Here is an 18,326-nt window from a genome sequence, read left to right as displayed (position 1 = left end):
CAGTCCACTGGTCAACAGCTATGAATATCTAACTATTACACCACTAGTGTATTAAATAAAGTAGTACAAGTAACTGGGAAAATCTAATAAAAACCTGTATAAGAACATGTCTGAGTAATATTTCACACCAAAATAAAAACAATAATAATTAGAAATATTTTTCTTAAAGAAAATGATGAACATGATGTTTTGCACAGACATTACTTTCATGACAATGAAAATATTGCATTCTGACTAATGTAAAGCGAATAAATAATGATATATATATATATATATATATATAAACGTATACAGTATATAAGTATTCATACATTATGGTAGTACTTCTTGTACTGCAATCAGCCCACTTTATGCTGATTTAAAAATAAAATCATTGCATTACAGTAAACCTGCAGTAATTAAAACAATTATTTGAAAATGTGTGAGGTAAATGTGTTTAATGGTCATGAAAATAGAGGTTAAAAAAAGACTTTTATGTTAAATATACCCCCCCACCCCTTTCATGTTGGTGTGAGACCTGGACATGTTTTATGAGATTTACCCAACTCTGTGCAAGATAATTCACAGACATTTTCTCTTACTTCCAGGTAGCATGTAGGGGTTGCTGTCAAAGCTTGTGAAAGTATCAGGTCTTTTGGGTAAAGGCACCAGATCCATTCCCTCACCAGTTTGAGGAGTTTGGCCCAGCTCACATGCTACCAGCAAGTTTTGTAAAAGCTCCACTGAGAAAAGAGAATGAAATGCATGAATTACAATCCAACATGTTTATTAGTATTATTTAGTATACATATATTCCATTAACCCAAAATAGTTCGGATACATTCACCTAAAAAATTGTTAAATGACACATGAATCTACAAAGCTAACAGGGAGGTTGATCACCTAAATAAATCTAACAATAGCCCAAGAACGCAGTTACATTTTTGTTATATGACTAGCTGATTCAGAAACTCTAAAAAGCACTACAAATAAGTGATGTACTGTCAAGCCAGTCATTATTGCACAATAAAGCCACACTACAAATAAGAGATGATGTACTGTCAGCTAGTCATTATTGCACAATAAACTCAAACAGGGTGATCAGGATCTTGCCATAATGACTGTGCATTATCCCACTTACTGTATTTACACAGCTACTTGCCAAATAAATACATCTACATAAATTATTGATTTAAGTTGAAATATTATTATGTAAAACAGGCATGCAACTAGAACAGTGTAGGAGGAGGTTGCCTGGGACAACAGTAAATTATACATTTATATACTGCCAATTCATCCTACAAAAATGTTTGCCAGCTGAATGCAGTCACAGACTTATCAGAATCATTAATTCCAGAGAGCCGTAAAAAAATAAGAGATTTCTCTCTGAAAGCATGTTAGGGAAGAAATAATGATTTTACAGTGGATGTCAATACTGAGTATAAATGTGAATTCCCCTTTTCTGTTGTGGAGTGAGAGTCTCACCATCTCTTAAGGCTCCAGTGAGGAGCTGCTCCCCCTGCATGGGCTCTGGTGCATTCCCACACAGCAGACGGCACTCAGTTGGTGAGAAGTCTTCAACACCTGTCACGTAGGCTGCAATGCTGGCAAATAACTTCAGCTTCTCTATGAGGTGCTGCTCTATCAAGGCATCGGTCATGCACAGCTTCCCTGCTCAGAAAATACAATTAAATGTGACACCAGCTCACTTTCCATCTAAGAAAGACAGACATAGATTGTGACTCTCATACTTTCAAAGTCCCTGATCCTCTCAGAGAGTTCTTCTGGATCCTCCACCTTTTCTTCTGGACAGCTGAAACACAACCAGCAGGCTGAAGTTAGGCTGGAATGGTCACAGAAAAATCTTAAGGGAAGAGTTCACCCAAAAATGATATAATGTATTTTCTTCTGCTGAACAAAACAAAGATTTCAAGAAGAATATCTCAGCTCTGTTGGTCCATGCAATGAAAGTCAACAGGGTCTAAAACTTTAAAGCTTAAACAAAAAAACAAAAAAAAACAAACAAAAAAAAGCACAAAAGTAATCGATACGACTTCAGCTGTAAAATTCATGTCATAACAAATGATATAAGTGTAGGTGAGAAACAGATTCATATTTATGTCCCATTTGACTATTTTACTCTCTGCCCAGTACACAGAAGAAAGCACGAAATGCGAATCACAAATGCGAATAGCCAAAAACTAAAGATGATATCTTAGGAGAGAAGAGTGCTTAGAAGTGGAAATTTATAGCAAAAAAAGCTTTTGTGCTTTTGGCTCTTCAAGGTTTTGGACCCTGTTGACTGGCATTGCATGGACCTACAGAGTTGAGATATTCATCTAAAAATCTCTGTTAGCGTTCAGCAGAAGAAAGAAAGTCATACACGTATGACATGAGTGTGAGTAAATGATGAGAATTTTCATTTTTGGGTGAACTATTTCTTTAAGGAACTCTGAGTTCCTGCATTTGTGCAGTTTTTTTTGTTTTTTTGTTAAAATACACACCACTCCACAGCCTTCCAGATTAGGTTTCTCCAAGTTTTACGCTCCTCTCCGGAGGAAGTGTGAAACTCGTACATCTCTGGAGTGTCATTAGAGGCAGAGATCAAAAACATGGCCTTCTCGTCATGAGCCGCTTCCCGCACTATGAGCTTCCGCAGTGAGATCACTGCAGACTTACCGTCCTACAGGAATGCAGGTCACAGAGCTGATTTTTATTGATATAGCCACACCGGCAACATAATGACAAATTAGATAATTAAATGTGTATGATTACATTAAACAGATATTTGTCAGAGCTCACCAGAGAGGCAAATGTAAGTCGCTGATCTTTTTCCAGTAGCAACAGCAGAACATCTGATAACAGCAGGACAAGGACATCTGAGAATAAGAGATTCAAATAACAATCAATCAAATTATCACATTTCTGCAAGACATTGGAAACTTAAAGTAATAGTTCACCCCAAAATTAAAATTCTCTTTTTTTCTAACCCTCATGCCATCCCAGATGTGTATAACTTTCTTTCTTCTGCTGAACACAAATTAAGATTTTTAGAAGAATATTTCATCTCTGTAGGTCCTTACAATGCAAGTGAATGTGACCAAATCTTAGAAACTCCAAAATGTTCTGTACAATATTACAAATTGTTTCCAAATACATAATGGGCTTTAAAATTTGGACCTCCAAGACTTGTGGACAAATGATATATAAAGTTTTCCTCCTTTGTAATATATTTTGTTAGAATGATGTTTGATATTAAGAAATAAACTGGATAAAAAATAAAATAAAAAATAAAGTGTCACTTGATAAATGCATTTATACTTAAAAACCATGAACAAAACTAAACAAGATAAAAGAAAATGCTATCCAGGATACATTAAATACAGGTTATGTTTTTACTATGGCGGGTCACCACTTGATGTCCAGTGTAAAATCTGAGTGCTGAAGCAATACCAGCTGAGAACCACTGGTTTAAACCATGTCTTCTGAAGCAATCCAATCGGGTATGGAAGAGAACTAACCAAAATATAACTTTGTTCACTATAGATCTTGACATCTGCAGTCTCCTTGGCGATCATGATTTCAAGCTCGATTACACTTCTTATAGCACCATCTAGTGCGCCGCACATTTTTCAAGTGCTAGAAAATGTAACCAAGCTTGAAATCATGATCGTATCTAGAGATGGTAATGGCAAGATGTACAGTGAAAAAGAGGTAATATTTTGGGGATATAACTCTTAGATTATATCCCTTCTGAAGACATGGACTAAACTCATGGTGGAGTCTCATGGTGTACTTTTATACTGCCTTTATATGGTTTTGGAGCTTTAAAGTTCTGGCCACCATTCTGTATGGACCTACAGAGCTGAGATATTCTTCTAAAAATCTCTGTTTGTGTTCAACAGAAGAAAGAAAGTCATACACATCTGGGAAGGCACGAGGGTGACTAAATGCTGAGAGAATTTTCATTTTTGGGTGAACTAATCCTTTAAGATATTTCTATAAACACTGCACATTAACGGGGGCCTGGGGAGCTCAGCGAGTATTGACGCTACTACCACCCATGGAGTTCCACTCCAAGGTATGCTGAATGAATCCATCCAGGTCTCCTAAGCAACCAAATTGGCCCGGCTGCTAAGGAGGGTAGTCACATGTAGTCACATAAAATTTTCATGGTCATTATAAATGGTTCTCACTCTCTGCGGGGTGAGTTGTGAGTGGATTCCGTGGAGATAGTGTGGGCCTCCACACTCGCTAAGTCTCAGTGGTAACTCGCTCAACAAGCCACGTGATAAGATGCGCGGATTGATGGTCTCAAATGCGGAGGCAACTGAGATTCATTCTCAGCCACCCGGATTGAGGCGAATCACTACGCCACCATGAGGACTTAGTGCGCATTGGGAATTTGAAATTGGGGAGATTACAAAAAATTACAAAGTGCAACTTTAATACATCTGTCAGATTTATTACTGTCAGTAGTACAGCAGTCACCTTTGTTTCTGTTAGACGCTAGTCTCCAATTGAGCATTCCCTCATGAAGCAGCTTCCTCTCTTCCTGTATCATGTCCTCTCTTCGGAACACCTGTCCATGAGACCTCTTGACCTGAGACTTGGGTTCCAATTTACTGCTTAAGTCCCTCAGCCGCATCGCCTTCTCAAACTCATCCACATGAGTATTCACTTGAGATATTGTTTCCTTCAGAAGATCCAGACCTTGTACCAGGTCCCTGTGCTCTTCTGAGTCAACTGTCAACAGAAAGAGAAATTAAGGTAATCAAACTTGCACGTACTCAACACAACCTGATTTGTGGATGTGCATGGATCTACTGATTGTGTCTATTAGAAAGTGTTGAGGGTTTATCATAAAACTTGTAGTAAATGTTCTGCAACAGTATTTCTGGAGACATGTTTGATAATAAACCCAACTTGAATTTACTGGCCACTTATTTTTCTTCCAGCTGATAAAACTGACGTTTTAAACTAAATATTAAATATTATATTAAAATAGAGACCAAAAAAAAGAATTTGTAGGATGAAAAAACTGAAACAACACAAATTCAAAACAGAACTTGTTAATTGAAAAGCCAATTACACCCCATTTACACTTGGTATTAAGATGTGTCTCGGGTGATCCGATCACATGTAGTCAGGCGAGACACATCACTGTTTACACCTGGTCCTGTAAATGCATCTCCTGTGACCACCTTTGATCGGATTTCAAGGGGAGAGTCTGATTTCATGACTACATTCAGACATCATTTTGTCACTGTGTTAATGCATGACAAAAGCACAAAAAAAAGTCTCTAAAAGACAAAGAAAAATGAAAAAATAAAAATGGCCCTATTCCTCCAGGATGCATCTGCATATGCTTGATAAAGTAATTAGGCCTCCATCAAAATAGATGCTTGAGACTGTATAGCAATTCTTTGTACTCAGTTATTACAGAAATATATTACTATTAGCCTATATAGTACTGTAGGGTATAGGGATATAATAATAATGATAATAATTTAAAGAATGAATATTAAAAGAGGATGCAAGAGTAAACACACCCTACAGAGTAACTGTTAATATTAGCAGTAATGAATGGGGAAAACATGCCTTAATTTTGGTCAAAAGGAATCATTTACTAGTTCTAATTTGTTTAACATGAGAGCTACTGTTTAATGTATTGTGTTGGGTTCGGTCCACCTTAGTTGAGTCTGAGTCAATTCAGTGTTTTTATTTATTTATTTTTGTCCCCAATTTGAAATGCCCAATTCCCAATGCGCTCTAAGTGCTGGCGTAGTGACTCGCCTCATTCCGGGTGGTGGAGGATGAATCTCAGTTGCCTGTGTCCGAGACCGTTAATCCGCGTATATAAATGGCTTGTTGAGAGTGTTACCGAGGAGACATAGCGCGTATGGAGGCTTCAAGCTATTCTCCGTGGCATCAACGCACAACTGACCACGTGCCCCACCGAAAGAGAGAACCACATTATTGCGACCATGGGGAGGTTACCCCATATGACTCTATCCTCCCTTGCAACTGGGCCAATTTGGTTGCTTAGGAGACCTGGCTGGAGTCACTCAGCATGCCCTGGATTTGAACTTGCGACTCCCGGGGTGGTAGTCAGCGTCTTTACTCACTGAGCTACCCAGGCTCAAGTCAGAGTCTTTAAACAATCAAGTCTGAGTTGAGTCAGAGTCCAAAAGGGGCCGTGTCGGACTCAAGACAGAGTCCATAACAGGCCTAGTCAGAGTCTGAATTAATCTGTTCATAAATCTGAATTAAAACTGTAACCGTAAACCATAAATTTAAACATTCTCAACTAAGAAAAACTATTTGTCAATATAAATGTAAAAAAACACCTGTTGCATTTCATATATACATTTTATAATTAGTATCCTGCTGAACAAACTTCAAAGTGGTTTCAGAATGAAAGCATATGCTTTTGGTGTATGAAGACATGAAGGTCTTCAGTATGAAGTTTATGTTTCGAATTTCAATTCAGTTTTTATTTCTACTTCATTTTCAATTTGTTAATTCAATTTAATTTAGTTTTACTTAAAATGATCCCTATCTAAAGAAATAATAATCTATACTGAGATTTCTTTCTGAATCTTTTTTCTCTATCTGCCGAATGATTTGTGAAAATACAGTACATACAAATGAGTCAACACAGTAGATTTGACTGCAAATGCTACATCCAAAAACATTGAAAAAGCCCACTGATAATATTAGGGCCATGTCATCACGGACATGATTTTCTAGTTAATTTGCGGGAAACCGCACAACGCAGGGCAGTTCTGCGTGCTGCTCGTGTACCTAAATACCTGAATGGTCCATGTACATCTCGCAGCAGCTGCCGCAAAAGATTAAAAAATAAATAAATATTTATATTTGCTTTAGCAGTAACCGCGTTGGTCTGTAATCAGTCTGAAATCTTTAAATACCAAAGAAAATTTCATTAAGCACTTCTTTAACTGCAAAAACATGGAGAATAATAATTATGAGTAATAAATTGAACAGAATTGTCCTTCAAAATTGTTAGAGATATAGGCTATAAAAAGAAGAGCATAAGTTACCAGGTGGTTTACAATAAAAATATAATAACAATAAATTAATCTCGTAACAAAGTTTAGCTTCATACACAAACTCTCATCGAATAATACATTTATTTTATAGTCTATAATTAAATTATAAACAAAACATTTCACTGCCCAAAATATCCTGATATCTTATTGTACATGTTGAATGTTGTGAATGGTGGACAAATGCTGTAAAAGAATGTATTTTATGCAGCTCGTCAATACTTTGAAAATAGTCAATCAATAATAAATAGGTGCTGTTTATCAGTTTAGAGTTTCTGTCCATTTTAGCAATAATGCTTTTCTACCTGACTATTAAAAAAGTTACACAATTAATTCATCAGGCCACCAGTTCAAGCTCACAAATCTGCGTGGACCACAATAGACTACAGAAGCCTACATGTGTAGATACATTACACCTAAAAGACTTAATATACAATATTAAAAATATTTTTATTTCGATATGCTGTTTTTAGTACTGTGAGAGACATGATGTGGGTGACTTGACTCAATGAAGTTCTGATTTAAAGTTTAACCAAGATAAAAACGCAATGCAAGCACCGTCTTGGCTGCACAAACGGCACATGCATTTTAACCAGTTTCCAGGTCCCATGTCATGTGAAACTGCCTTATTTAGTTTCTATTACCTTGGATACATACCTGTATGTTTTCGTCATGCCAGCCACCTCAGTAGTCGCTGTTATATAGCAGTCTCTGTAGTAACATTCAAGCGTATTGGTTGACTGATGAGTGTGCCTGTGCATGTGCATTCGTGTTTACTTAAACACAGTGAGACAACTCTGGCTACGTCTACTGCTAATACAGCTGCATGCAGACAGAGATGTGTTCATTAATTTCCATTTTATTATTTATTTAATTGCATCACAAATGTTATGGACTCGGAGTCCCCAAGTCTCGAGCCCGAGTCAAACCAGAGTAAAAATGTTTCTGAGTCTGTGACAAGTCCAATAAACTGGACTTGTGACTCGTATGAGTAACCCAACTCTATTAATGTAATTTTATGTTTTTTTGTTCTTTTATAATCAAGATCCAAGTAGTGGCAGCAGTATTTATTTATTTTTTTGTTCAAATTGTGCAGCCCTGCAATAATAGTTTTTTTCTTCGAATAACAGAATAATCGTGATTAATAATCTTGTAGCCCTAGGTTAAACTTTTGATGAGTCATGTGAAAAAAACAATAGGGCACAGTTCACCGCAGTTTTGTCTTTGGTAGAAACACCAACAAACTACATCTGGTATGAAACCTAATTAAGCTTTTACATTGAAACTTTTATGAATCAAAAGTTTAGAATCTCTAGTTTCTTCCGATATGCCATTTAATTTTTTTTGCAATTTATCGCTAAACAGTGCGCTGTTAAACAATGACCACTGCTGTGGACTACAGGGCTATTTTCCCTCAGAAATCCAATCTTTACTTTGCATTATTACATTGAGAATCAAAAGGTTCAACTAAAAGCTGAAAAATGTTGCTTTCAGAAGCTGTATATGGAGTTAGGATGAAAATGAGGTGCATTTCGAACTGTTATGAGACCACTGCAGACAGACAGCACACTTTAGGTGAAGTCATTCACTAAATAGGTCACATGTGTTTTTGACTACCTTCGTGTGTGGTTTTTGTGATCGATCACAAAACGATTTAGACCCATTTATAGCTTTATATAGTGCTGCCCACATATAATTTGGATCTTAATACCAGGTGTCAATGGGGTCTTAAACTTGCTTCAATAAAAACAGCTAAAAAAAACATACCTTCAGTGTTTTTGATGACACGCTCAATCAGAACTGGATACTTTGTAATGCGTTGTGTTATAAGGAGAATAATCTCTGGTATACCTAATCTTCGTACGATGGAAAGCTGAGATATTTTCTAAGAACAGAACAGAAAAGAGTAACCTGATCAGTAGTTGCAATGATTGATTCATTGCAATATAACAAATATAATCTCACCATGGTTTCTTAAATCCGATAAAAAAAAAAGGAGTTCCTCCTTACTCGTATAAAGTTCTGGAACTTCTTGTTGTTTTGCATTAAGTCTTTGTAGAAGTTGACTGCATCATTGTGGTGACTGCAGAACACTCCATAGCAGTATTGCAGTTTGTTTCTCATTTCACCTGAGAACTACACAGGCACACGCAGATCAGAGGATACTAAAGGTGAATGCAAGGACTTTTTATAATAGTAACAAATGTTATATAGAGGTTTGAAGTATAGGCTAAGTATAAACTGAGACAGAATGGGGCTACTGTATAGCATCATTTATTTTAACAGTGAAACAATAATTCCATTCATTAAAGCAAGCACCTGCTGCTTATCTCAGCTCAGGGGAATGCAGGTTCCAAAGATCATTTAAAGGACACTGGTTTTAACTGACATTTTGGTGATCCAAAGAGGACCAATTAGCAGCTAGAGAAATAAGAATTTAACGAGGGAAATTTGGGCCTAAACTTTGAGACATAAAGAGGTGTCTGTGGGACAGGACAACAAATAACTTTCAGATCCAAAAAGAAATGCAGAAAGCATAGAAGATCTGAAATTCATGCCTAATGCATGCACAAATTACAGCAGATATGCAATGTACCTGTGCGATAAGGATGTCTCCTATTCTGTGGATGCAGTAATTCTGGGTACTGCCTGGCTCCATGGAGTCCACTCGCCGCTGTTTAAGGTGATTGAGAAAGTGCTGGTGCACCTGCAGCAAGTTATCCACCTGCGGAAAGAGCCTCTCCAGCCGGGTCTCATCCATTTGCAGGGTCTCGTGCAGTTCCCGCATGTATACACCCAAAACTAGCTTCAGTGTCCGCACATGATTTATCTCTGTCTGAATCAGTTCTAACACAATAATCATAAGCTTGTTCAGTAGCAGTTCTTTTATTGTCTTTATGTTCAACATAAGCACAGTAGTTCTAAACAACCATTAGATCTTACACATACAATATAACAGAATAAAAAGTTATGACCGAACCTACCATGTATTACGTCTTGTCTTTTAATTGCCTCTTTGGAGTAGGCTTTTAAATACTGCTGGTCAACTGCTAAACTCCAAGTGGGAGCTTCAAAGTCCCGAGCATCGGCCTCCAGATCTTCACGCAGTGAGTTATAACGACCATCTGTGTAGCAAAGGAGTAGATATACACTTCCCTTAGCATCAACAAAAACAAGACCTGTGATGAGGACACAGCACAACCATTTAAATGACGTGGGTTAAACTTATCACACCGTCAAGATTGATGGTGTCAGCGGAATATGCAGACAGGACATTAGAATCCTCTGGCATGTTCTTGACTTTGGCCAAATCTATTTCGTCCATCTTATGCTCTGGAAAACAAACGACAAGAAAAACTGCCAAGATAAATGGTTAGATTCAGTATCAGCAGACAACACAGAGCGATAATCACTTTCCTCTCAATAAACCTGTAACTAGAGATGCACTGATGCAAAATTTGCATTCTTCTTTTTTATGCTACATAGTTTCAAATCACTAATCAAAATTACGCAATTTCTAAAGAAATCTAATAACTAATAATAACTTTGTATATGTGTCTTCCATGTTTCAGAGTAACTGGTTGAAGTTATAAAGAAAACACTGAAACAAAAATCACATTGTAATATAACATTTATTTAATTATTAAAAGCCTTGTTTGGCTCATATTTAAGGGATAGTTCACTCAAAAATTAAAATTCTCTCATAATTTACTCACCCTCATGCCATCCCAGACGTGTATAACTTTCTTTCTTCTGCAGAACACAAATATTTTAAGAATATCTCCGTTCTGTAGGTCCATAACATGCAAGTGAACATTGAATCTCCAAAAATAACAAAGTCAGCATAAAAGTAATCCTTAAGATTCCAGTGGTTAAATCTATATATTCAGAAGATATATGATGGGTGTGGGTATGAAGCAGATCAATATTTATGTCCTTTATGTATAAATCTCCATCTTTGAACAGCACCAACCAAACGCAAAACAAAACAAACGAAGAACAATGTGGAAGTGAAAGTTGAGATTTTAACCAAAAAGAAAAAAAGAAAAAAGACTTCAATATTGATCTGTTTCTCACACACACACCTTTATCACTATTGAAGACATGGATCTGTAAGGCTGGCACCAGGATGTCTACACCCAAAAGGCTCTGTGAGAGCCAACGTCATAAAACTCTCACACAGAAGAGCATCTCCACCTGAGACAACACAACTACTGATTAAGGACCATAAAGCACAAATCTCACTCCCAAAAACTGGTCACCAAAAACTAAGTTATGACTTGTCCTGTTTTGTAATGTAATGTTTTTCTGATCATACATCTTTGGTATCATTCAAGAGGTCTCAGTGCAACTGGTAAAATGGTCTCATTCCCTTTCAGCAAAGCAAATCACAAGTAAGATTTTAGAACTTAGTAAAATACGGCATTCCATCAGGGACCAGATGCTGTATGCAGATCAGGTGCATTCTTTGTAACCATCAAATGACCTACTCAATCACAAGTTTCAAAGGTCAACCTTCAAATCCCTAAATTGTAAACCAAATCCTGAACAACATCAAAACACATCTGAAATAACAATAGAATCGTTTGGTACCTGTGGAGAAATGGCAAAGGAGACCTTTACCGCAAACTTATGTCCAGGATAATGATCATTACTGGAGCTTATGAATAGGAGAAAACCAGTCACTGCTTATCACCGTCTTAGCAAGTTGTATGAAACGTGACTAAATAAAACTATCATCTGGTTATGAGCAAGCAATAGGTGGCCGAACTACATGATATCAGTAAACCCTGCAACCGCTGACTATGTCCGGAACTGGGGATTTTGTGTCCGTGAGATCTATGTAATTAATCATCTGGCATATGACTACGAGCGACAATCGGGACCCGAATTAATGGATAAAAGTTATGATTCAGAGTTATCAATTAACAAGATTTAATTAAAAGAATGATCAGAAATCAATTAGAGCTTAAATCTAAATTGGAGTCAGATTAATATAAAATTGGAGACAGATAAATGTAATAATGTAGTCAAGTGTAAATGAATAATAAGTGTTTTTGCTTCAGCGTTTAGAAAAGACAGAACAAAGCAGAAACCTTCATTCTATTGGAATCTGACATCAGACCAATAGTTTGGTTATAACCTTTTTAACAGATTTAACCACTGGTGTCTTATGGATACTTTTATGTTGCCAGATTCAAAAGTTCTGGGTACCATTCACTTGCATTGTGAGGGCCTACAGAGTTGAAATATTCTTCTAAAATCTTCATTTATGTTCTACAGAAGAAAAAGTCATACACACCTGGGACGGCACGAGGGTGAGTAAATGATGAGAGCATTTTGTATCCCTTTATATTAGAAAGATTTATAATTTTTTTGAATATTATATTATATACAGTACTGTGCAAAAGTCTTAGGCACATAAGATGTTTCAAAATACATTTATCTTAAGATGGTTATTTATATATATATTCAGCTTTAGTCAATAGGAAATATAAATGTTAGACTCCGAAACTCGTCACACACACACTGATCACTTAATGATTATCAAATCAAAATGACAAAAATACGTATTACTTTGAGGATAAAAAAATTATTAAAATCAGATGCATTTCTGATTTGTTTATACGATTCTCTTGACTGCATTAAGATATTTTTCTCAAGTCTCTTACTACCCTTAAATATACAACTCAGCTGGCTAAAGCATAAACATGAGTGGATATGAACTAATGCAAATAGAGGGTAATACATTTTATTTATACATTTGTGTAGGACTTGCATGGTTTTTGTCACATTGTTCTAACCACTTGAGGTAGCTTTAATGTTAGCGTCCTCTCAACCTGGTCTGCAATCATACTGCTGTTCTCTATTAATGCAGCATCTACTCAAAAAATTAATTATAATGATATGACAACACGTACTGTATACATACCTTTTAGATGTTGCTGTTTTAAATCTGCATTGTTCAGCTCCGTGCAGTGTTTCGTTGCATTCAACCTGCAGTTTCACATGTCAAAACAACAACCATGAGGCATCAGTGATAGTTTTTATTTGAGCTCTAGAGGGTGCTCTCATACTGTATAATGACAGTGCGCCCTTCCCAGCCACTTCAGCACCAGACACAATGGGGGAACATTATCGGTGTGGCTTTTTGCTGATAAACAATAGTTCCAGAAATCGTTATCGGTTTTCATTGATAAATGAAAACTATTTATGGGATTATTTTTGAAGACATCCTTACTATTCAACATTTTTCACCAGTGCCTAAAACTTTTACACAGTACTGTATATAACTTACATGAACAGAAGCTAGTCTCTTTTTACTTAAAGCAGTCCCCACTTTAGCTTGAACAAACTCATCATATTTCAAGCTTTAAGGTTAGTAATACATTTGTTGTGATAAAAGTTTTAACAGTAGTTTGTCGTCATGAAATACTAGCAGTGCAAAGCTTAAAAATTGCAGCTCTGCTGTCACCCAATTAAAAGTTATTCAACACGTGAGACATTTTCATTCACACACAGCAAGACTTATGGGCTAATTGTCTGACATCATTCTCTGCCCCCTTTTGACAGGAAATAATCAGCCCTGATGTCTGATATATGATAATTGCTTTTATTGGCAAATACAGATCTTTGGCCAATACGTCGTTGCATCTCTACCTTCAACGCCTACATGATTAATTTGAATGCAAGTAGTTCTTAAAAGGTGAAGTGTCATTTCGTCAGGACTAGCGTCACCAAACTTACAAAAATGTTTTTCTCAAATCGGTAAACCTAACAGTCCTCCTGTCTGATGTTGATCAGAAAAACATAGTCCTGCCCTAAACTTATGCCACTGGCTGAACCAATGTTACTATTTTGGGGTGGTCAGCATGCTCAAACAAACAGACCAATGTTTTAATCGCTCCACATATCACACCAGTGTATATACTTTTAGGGGGAATCAACCCACTAAAGCTTACTTGTAGTGGTCTCTGCATATTAAGTGGGAAAGATGAAAACATTTTACATTGAAAATAATAAAAACAGTTAACAAAGTGACAGTTCCCCTTCAAAATCCCCGAGCACTGACCTGTTGCTGTAGTGTTAACCAGAGGTTAAAGGCTGAAAGATGCAGGTTTATCTGTGCTGTGAAGGGTCATGCCTGATATGTCATGGGTGAGATACAGCCAAACGCAAGATGAACACAACTCTCAGTCAGACCTGAGCAGGAGAGCATATAGTTAGCTATAGGGCATGTCGGTTGAAGGAATATTATGAATTTAGTACAACTTAAGCATCTGTGCATGCTGTTGATTACCAAAAAGAAACAAGATTGACTAAATCCTCAGTTTATTAAAGCAAACAAACAAAAGAAAACATTTTTTTTACAGCAATGCACTAACAATGGAAGTCGTAGGGGTGATTATACAAACTAAGTAATGGTTGCTTGAATGAATAAATAAATAATATTCATTAAATATGGGTATATACCAATAACAATAGCTGACAGTCTGAACTGTATCACAGCGGCAGTTTTGGCAGGAATAAAAATGCATATTAACTGTCAAAGCTTGCAAGTCACAAAAAGGAAAACAGCAATTTGACATCTGCTAACACTTTTGGAAGAAATTTTGCAATTTTTCAAGAAGGTATTTGCTCTATAATATTTTTTTCCCCCCAACATGCTTGCTGATGTATTGACATTTAATATTCCCCCAAAAAACACAATTTTATTCTGTCAAATCAACCATTTTTAAAAACTCCTAAAATTTAAGAAAAATAAATTATGATGAAAGCCAACACATTAAATGCCATGGCTAAATATTTACTAACTAATCCATTATTTTGTAGATGGGGTTGGGTAAAACAATTTTCCCCTATGATTTTGCAGCAAAAGTATATGTAAAAAAAAAAAAAAAAAAATGAAAGATATCTTATCATTCTTTTAGGTTCAAAATAAACTTTACTTTTTGTATCATTTGTATCAGCAAAGTGTGTCTTTGTTACTTACAGTAAACACCACTAACCAGGGAGATAACATTAGCTATGAAACTTTGTTGTCAAGTTAGCAGAGCACAATTTGTTGGATGTTTTTGTGAGCTCTCTGTTCATGATGATTCCGAATCAATGAGGTGTGCATTAGTAGTTTTCAACCTGTGGGTGTCTGTCAAGGGAGGCATGAGACACTTACACAAAAGAAGCAAAAAATTACTGGAACTACTGTGAATTATATCAGTCCATTTCAAGACATTGTATGTGGTAACTAGGGATGTCCCGATACAAATCGCTCTTTAATTCTATCAAAAAAGTTACTTGCAGCGCCACACCTATTACCATCATTAGGGGAAAGAATGGTGATCCAATCTCCGACCCCCAGAAACAATGTGTCTTCATTATTGCCTGCAAGTATCATAAAATTGTTGTAAGTTATCTCTTTCATCATATCTATACACTGTCTGGATATTACTTACCTGCTGTTTGCCACTCTGCTTAACTGAATTTACTCACAATATTTACATCACTGTTTCAATGCTCTGCTCAATAAACCCTGCTACTGAGTTCATATCTCTGCTGTGAGTCTCTCCATGACAGCTTTAACTTTTAAACCCTCACCCTTTTTATTCACAGTTTAATTTGCTTCTTATTTATATTCTGGTTAAATGCACCTCCAGTGCCGTTCTAAGAGTATATTATAAGTGAACCGAACTGCTGAGCATCTACATCTGAGATGTTCGTTTCTAGCGCTCAAATATTGTGCACGTGAGAAGGCTATAAATAGCCACGCGTGTGTGTGTGTGTGTGTAAACCGAAGCACCATTCACTACCGCGCTGAAGCTGCGTGTGTATTTATATGTTTACTTATTAAACACAGCCTATTGCAATTCACAGAGCTATCGCGTGTCTTCAAGTGGCTTATGATTCAAGAGTCATATGAACCCCTTTAATGGTGTTTTAACAGTTCTTTTATGTCATTTTTTAAGCTTGACAGTAATGAACATGACTAACACAGAGTATCGTATTTGGGTCGGGCTCGTCAGACCGATACCCGATCCGTCTAAAAACGTCAATATCGAAGCCGATACCGATCTAGGTATCGGATCGGGACATCCCTAGTGGTAACTGTAACGGTTACCCTGTCTTGTTTCACTGTTCCCTCTTGTTTACCATTTGTGTCACTTTTTGCATTCCTTAGTTTTCACTTTTGTCCCTTATGTAACTCCATAGTCTCTTTGTTAGCGTTCGTGTTTTCCGTCATTGCTTTCACCTGTCCCTCGTTAACTTGCTACTTGCCTCTGTTTCTTCCCTCGTTATCTTGTTTGGTGTTCTGTTTGTTCATTGGCCCCTTAGTTCTATGTTCATGTATATATATCCTGGTTTTTGGTTTAGTCGCTGTCTTTCGTTGATTGTATGTGAACGTGAATGTCATCGTTGTGTGTTCGCTCGTGGTTACCCTGTTCCCTGTCTGTTCCGTCCGAGGTTACCCTGCTGTCTGTCGTTTCAGGTTTACCCTGCCCACTGTGGATGTTCTCTGCCCAGTCACTCCTGCACCCCTCCTGTGTTAAATCCAGTATTTCTAGTTTGTGTTTTTCCCATCGTGGATCTTTTCATTTGTTCCTGAGTTTGTTTACTTTGTGTTATCACGAATAAACTGCGTTTGGATCCTAAACCCCTGTCTGCCTTCTCCTGCTTCCCGCAGTCATTACAGTAACATCCCCTACAGTATTGTTTTGAGAGCAAAAACCAACAAAAAAAGCAGACCATGCATCATCCATGCCGAGCGGGACTGTTTAAATGTCTGTCTGGTTCTTTCTTTTGAATAAATTCAATTTCTTACATAACCACTGCAGTGTCCGCATACTAATAATCACCAAATATCGACTGTATGCTTCACTACTGACAATATTTTTTATATTATTTTAAGTGTCATATTAAATCTATAAATTATGTACAAGAAAGGGAGAAAGAAAAGGGGATATAAATCAATTCAAGTCTTGTCTTTAAAAAGGTAATTTTTGAATGACATTTTATCTAGTATATGTGCCCTCGCATGAACGCATTGTATTGCATAACAATTATTTCAGATGGATATACTTTACCATGCACTTCAGTTTTTTGTACATAACTTTGTCATAAAATGAGGAAGTTTATACTGAAGTTAATTTTGTCAGAAGGGAGAAAAGTTTTGGGAAATTTATAGTCAAAAAACTTTAAAACAGAAAGCTATAAACTGTTCCCATGCGTGTACATATTCCTATAAGGTTGAAATGAATGATGTATTTACTACTGATAATTAACTTATAAATTAACTTAGAAACAAAACCTCTTCGGAACACACGTTTATAATCTGACTGGAACAAATTGGATGCCCCCAACCCCAGAAAAAAAAAATTTCTATTTGCCTGTCCTCTCCACCTTGTTGGCAAAGCAATTGTCCAGTGCAGTGATTAGTTATAAACAACTTAATTAACAAACCACCTTTGGTTGACTTGAAAGACTGACTAATCATACCATGACAATAATAATAACGTGTATTGTATACATACCTAGGCATTTGTCCATATGTTTGAAGTGTCTGTCTTTATAAACAACCTTGTATTGTTGCACAACAAACTCCATTCAGAGTCAATGATGTTTTTTTAATTAACCTCTAGAGGGTACCTGCGTCAGACTGTAGAAACCTCCAGCGCCGGCCACTGAGAAATAAAACCAAAAATAAATATAGCTGCAAGCAGTGATGATGGGCCCAAGCACAACTGGTCCATTTCCATCCATGGATTTTGGAAAATAATGCAAGGTGGACATATGCATTTGACATTATTCTAAATAATTTTGAAGCAGTTTGAGTCTATATAAGAGGACTATTTTAAAGTCTGTTGTAAGAGCCACACTTCCTGCTGCCAGGTGGTGGCACTATGCCACCATGACCTTAAATAGTAAAATCTATGTAATTAGCCCCCAAGACTAAACATACATCTCAATTCTGACCTAAATCACACATTGCACACAGAAGATATGAGACACTTCCTGTTTCCCATTTTTCGGCATTAATTTAATGCCTCGCCATGGTAAAACTGTTCGATGTATCAAAATCGGTTTGCAATTTAGCATCTTCAATGTCTTGGCATAATGGTGTCTAAATGTGGTGACAGTCTCATTAATCACCTAGGAGGCATATTTAAAAGTTCAGAGACTACAAAATATTAAAAAAATCGACTTAGTGACAACTGATCACCCAGTAAGGACATTAATGATGAAAAAAAACAGCACCATCACTATTTAAAATTAAACCAA

General features: G+C 36.6%; 1 protein-coding gene across 3 annotated transcripts in view; it reads right to left on the bottom strand.

Annotated features, from left to right (window-relative positions):
* Window positions 1-18,326, bottom strand: part of arhgef18a (rho/rac guanine nucleotide exchange factor (GEF) 18a) — a 55,629-nt gene that overhangs the window by 11,749 nt on the left and 25,554 nt on the right. For 2 of the 3 annotated variants that reach the window (XM_052128476.1, XM_052128474.1), the window contains exons 2-14: window positions 14,125-14,255; window positions 12,985-13,049; window positions 10,287-10,385; window positions 10,037-10,177; window positions 9,649-9,899; window positions 9,063-9,188; window positions 8,820-8,937; window positions 4,471-4,725; window positions 2,782-2,858; window positions 2,484-2,662; window positions 1,731-1,792; window positions 1,465-1,650; window positions 582-722 (exon numbers count right to left, since the gene is read on the bottom strand). In XM_052128476.1, coding sequence (XP_051984436.1) covers window positions 582-722; window positions 1,465-1,650; window positions 1,731-1,792; window positions 2,484-2,662; window positions 2,782-2,858; window positions 4,471-4,725; window positions 8,820-8,937; window positions 9,063-9,188; window positions 9,649-9,899; window positions 10,037-10,177; window positions 10,287-10,377 — 1,627 coding nt within the window. In that variant the 5' untranslated portion in view covers window positions 10,378-10,385; window positions 12,985-13,049; window positions 14,125-14,255. The remainder of the gene's footprint in view (window positions 1-581; window positions 723-1,464; window positions 1,651-1,730; window positions 1,793-2,483; window positions 2,663-2,781; window positions 2,859-4,470; window positions 4,726-8,819; window positions 8,938-9,062; window positions 9,189-9,648; window positions 9,900-10,036; window positions 10,178-10,286; window positions 10,386-12,984; window positions 13,050-14,124; window positions 14,256-18,326) is intronic. The other variant, XM_052128475.1, reaches the window with a different exon arrangement.

The sequence above is a fragment of the Xyrauchen texanus genome, chromosome 6 (assembly GCF_025860055.1).
Source record: "Xyrauchen texanus isolate HMW12.3.18 chromosome 6, RBS_HiC_50CHRs, whole genome shotgun sequence".
NCBI lineage: Eukaryota > Metazoa > Chordata > Actinopteri > Cypriniformes > Catostomidae > Xyrauchen > Xyrauchen texanus.
The sequence above is the reverse complement of the archived record's forward strand: the minus strand, read 5'-3'. Positions and strand labels throughout refer to the sequence as shown.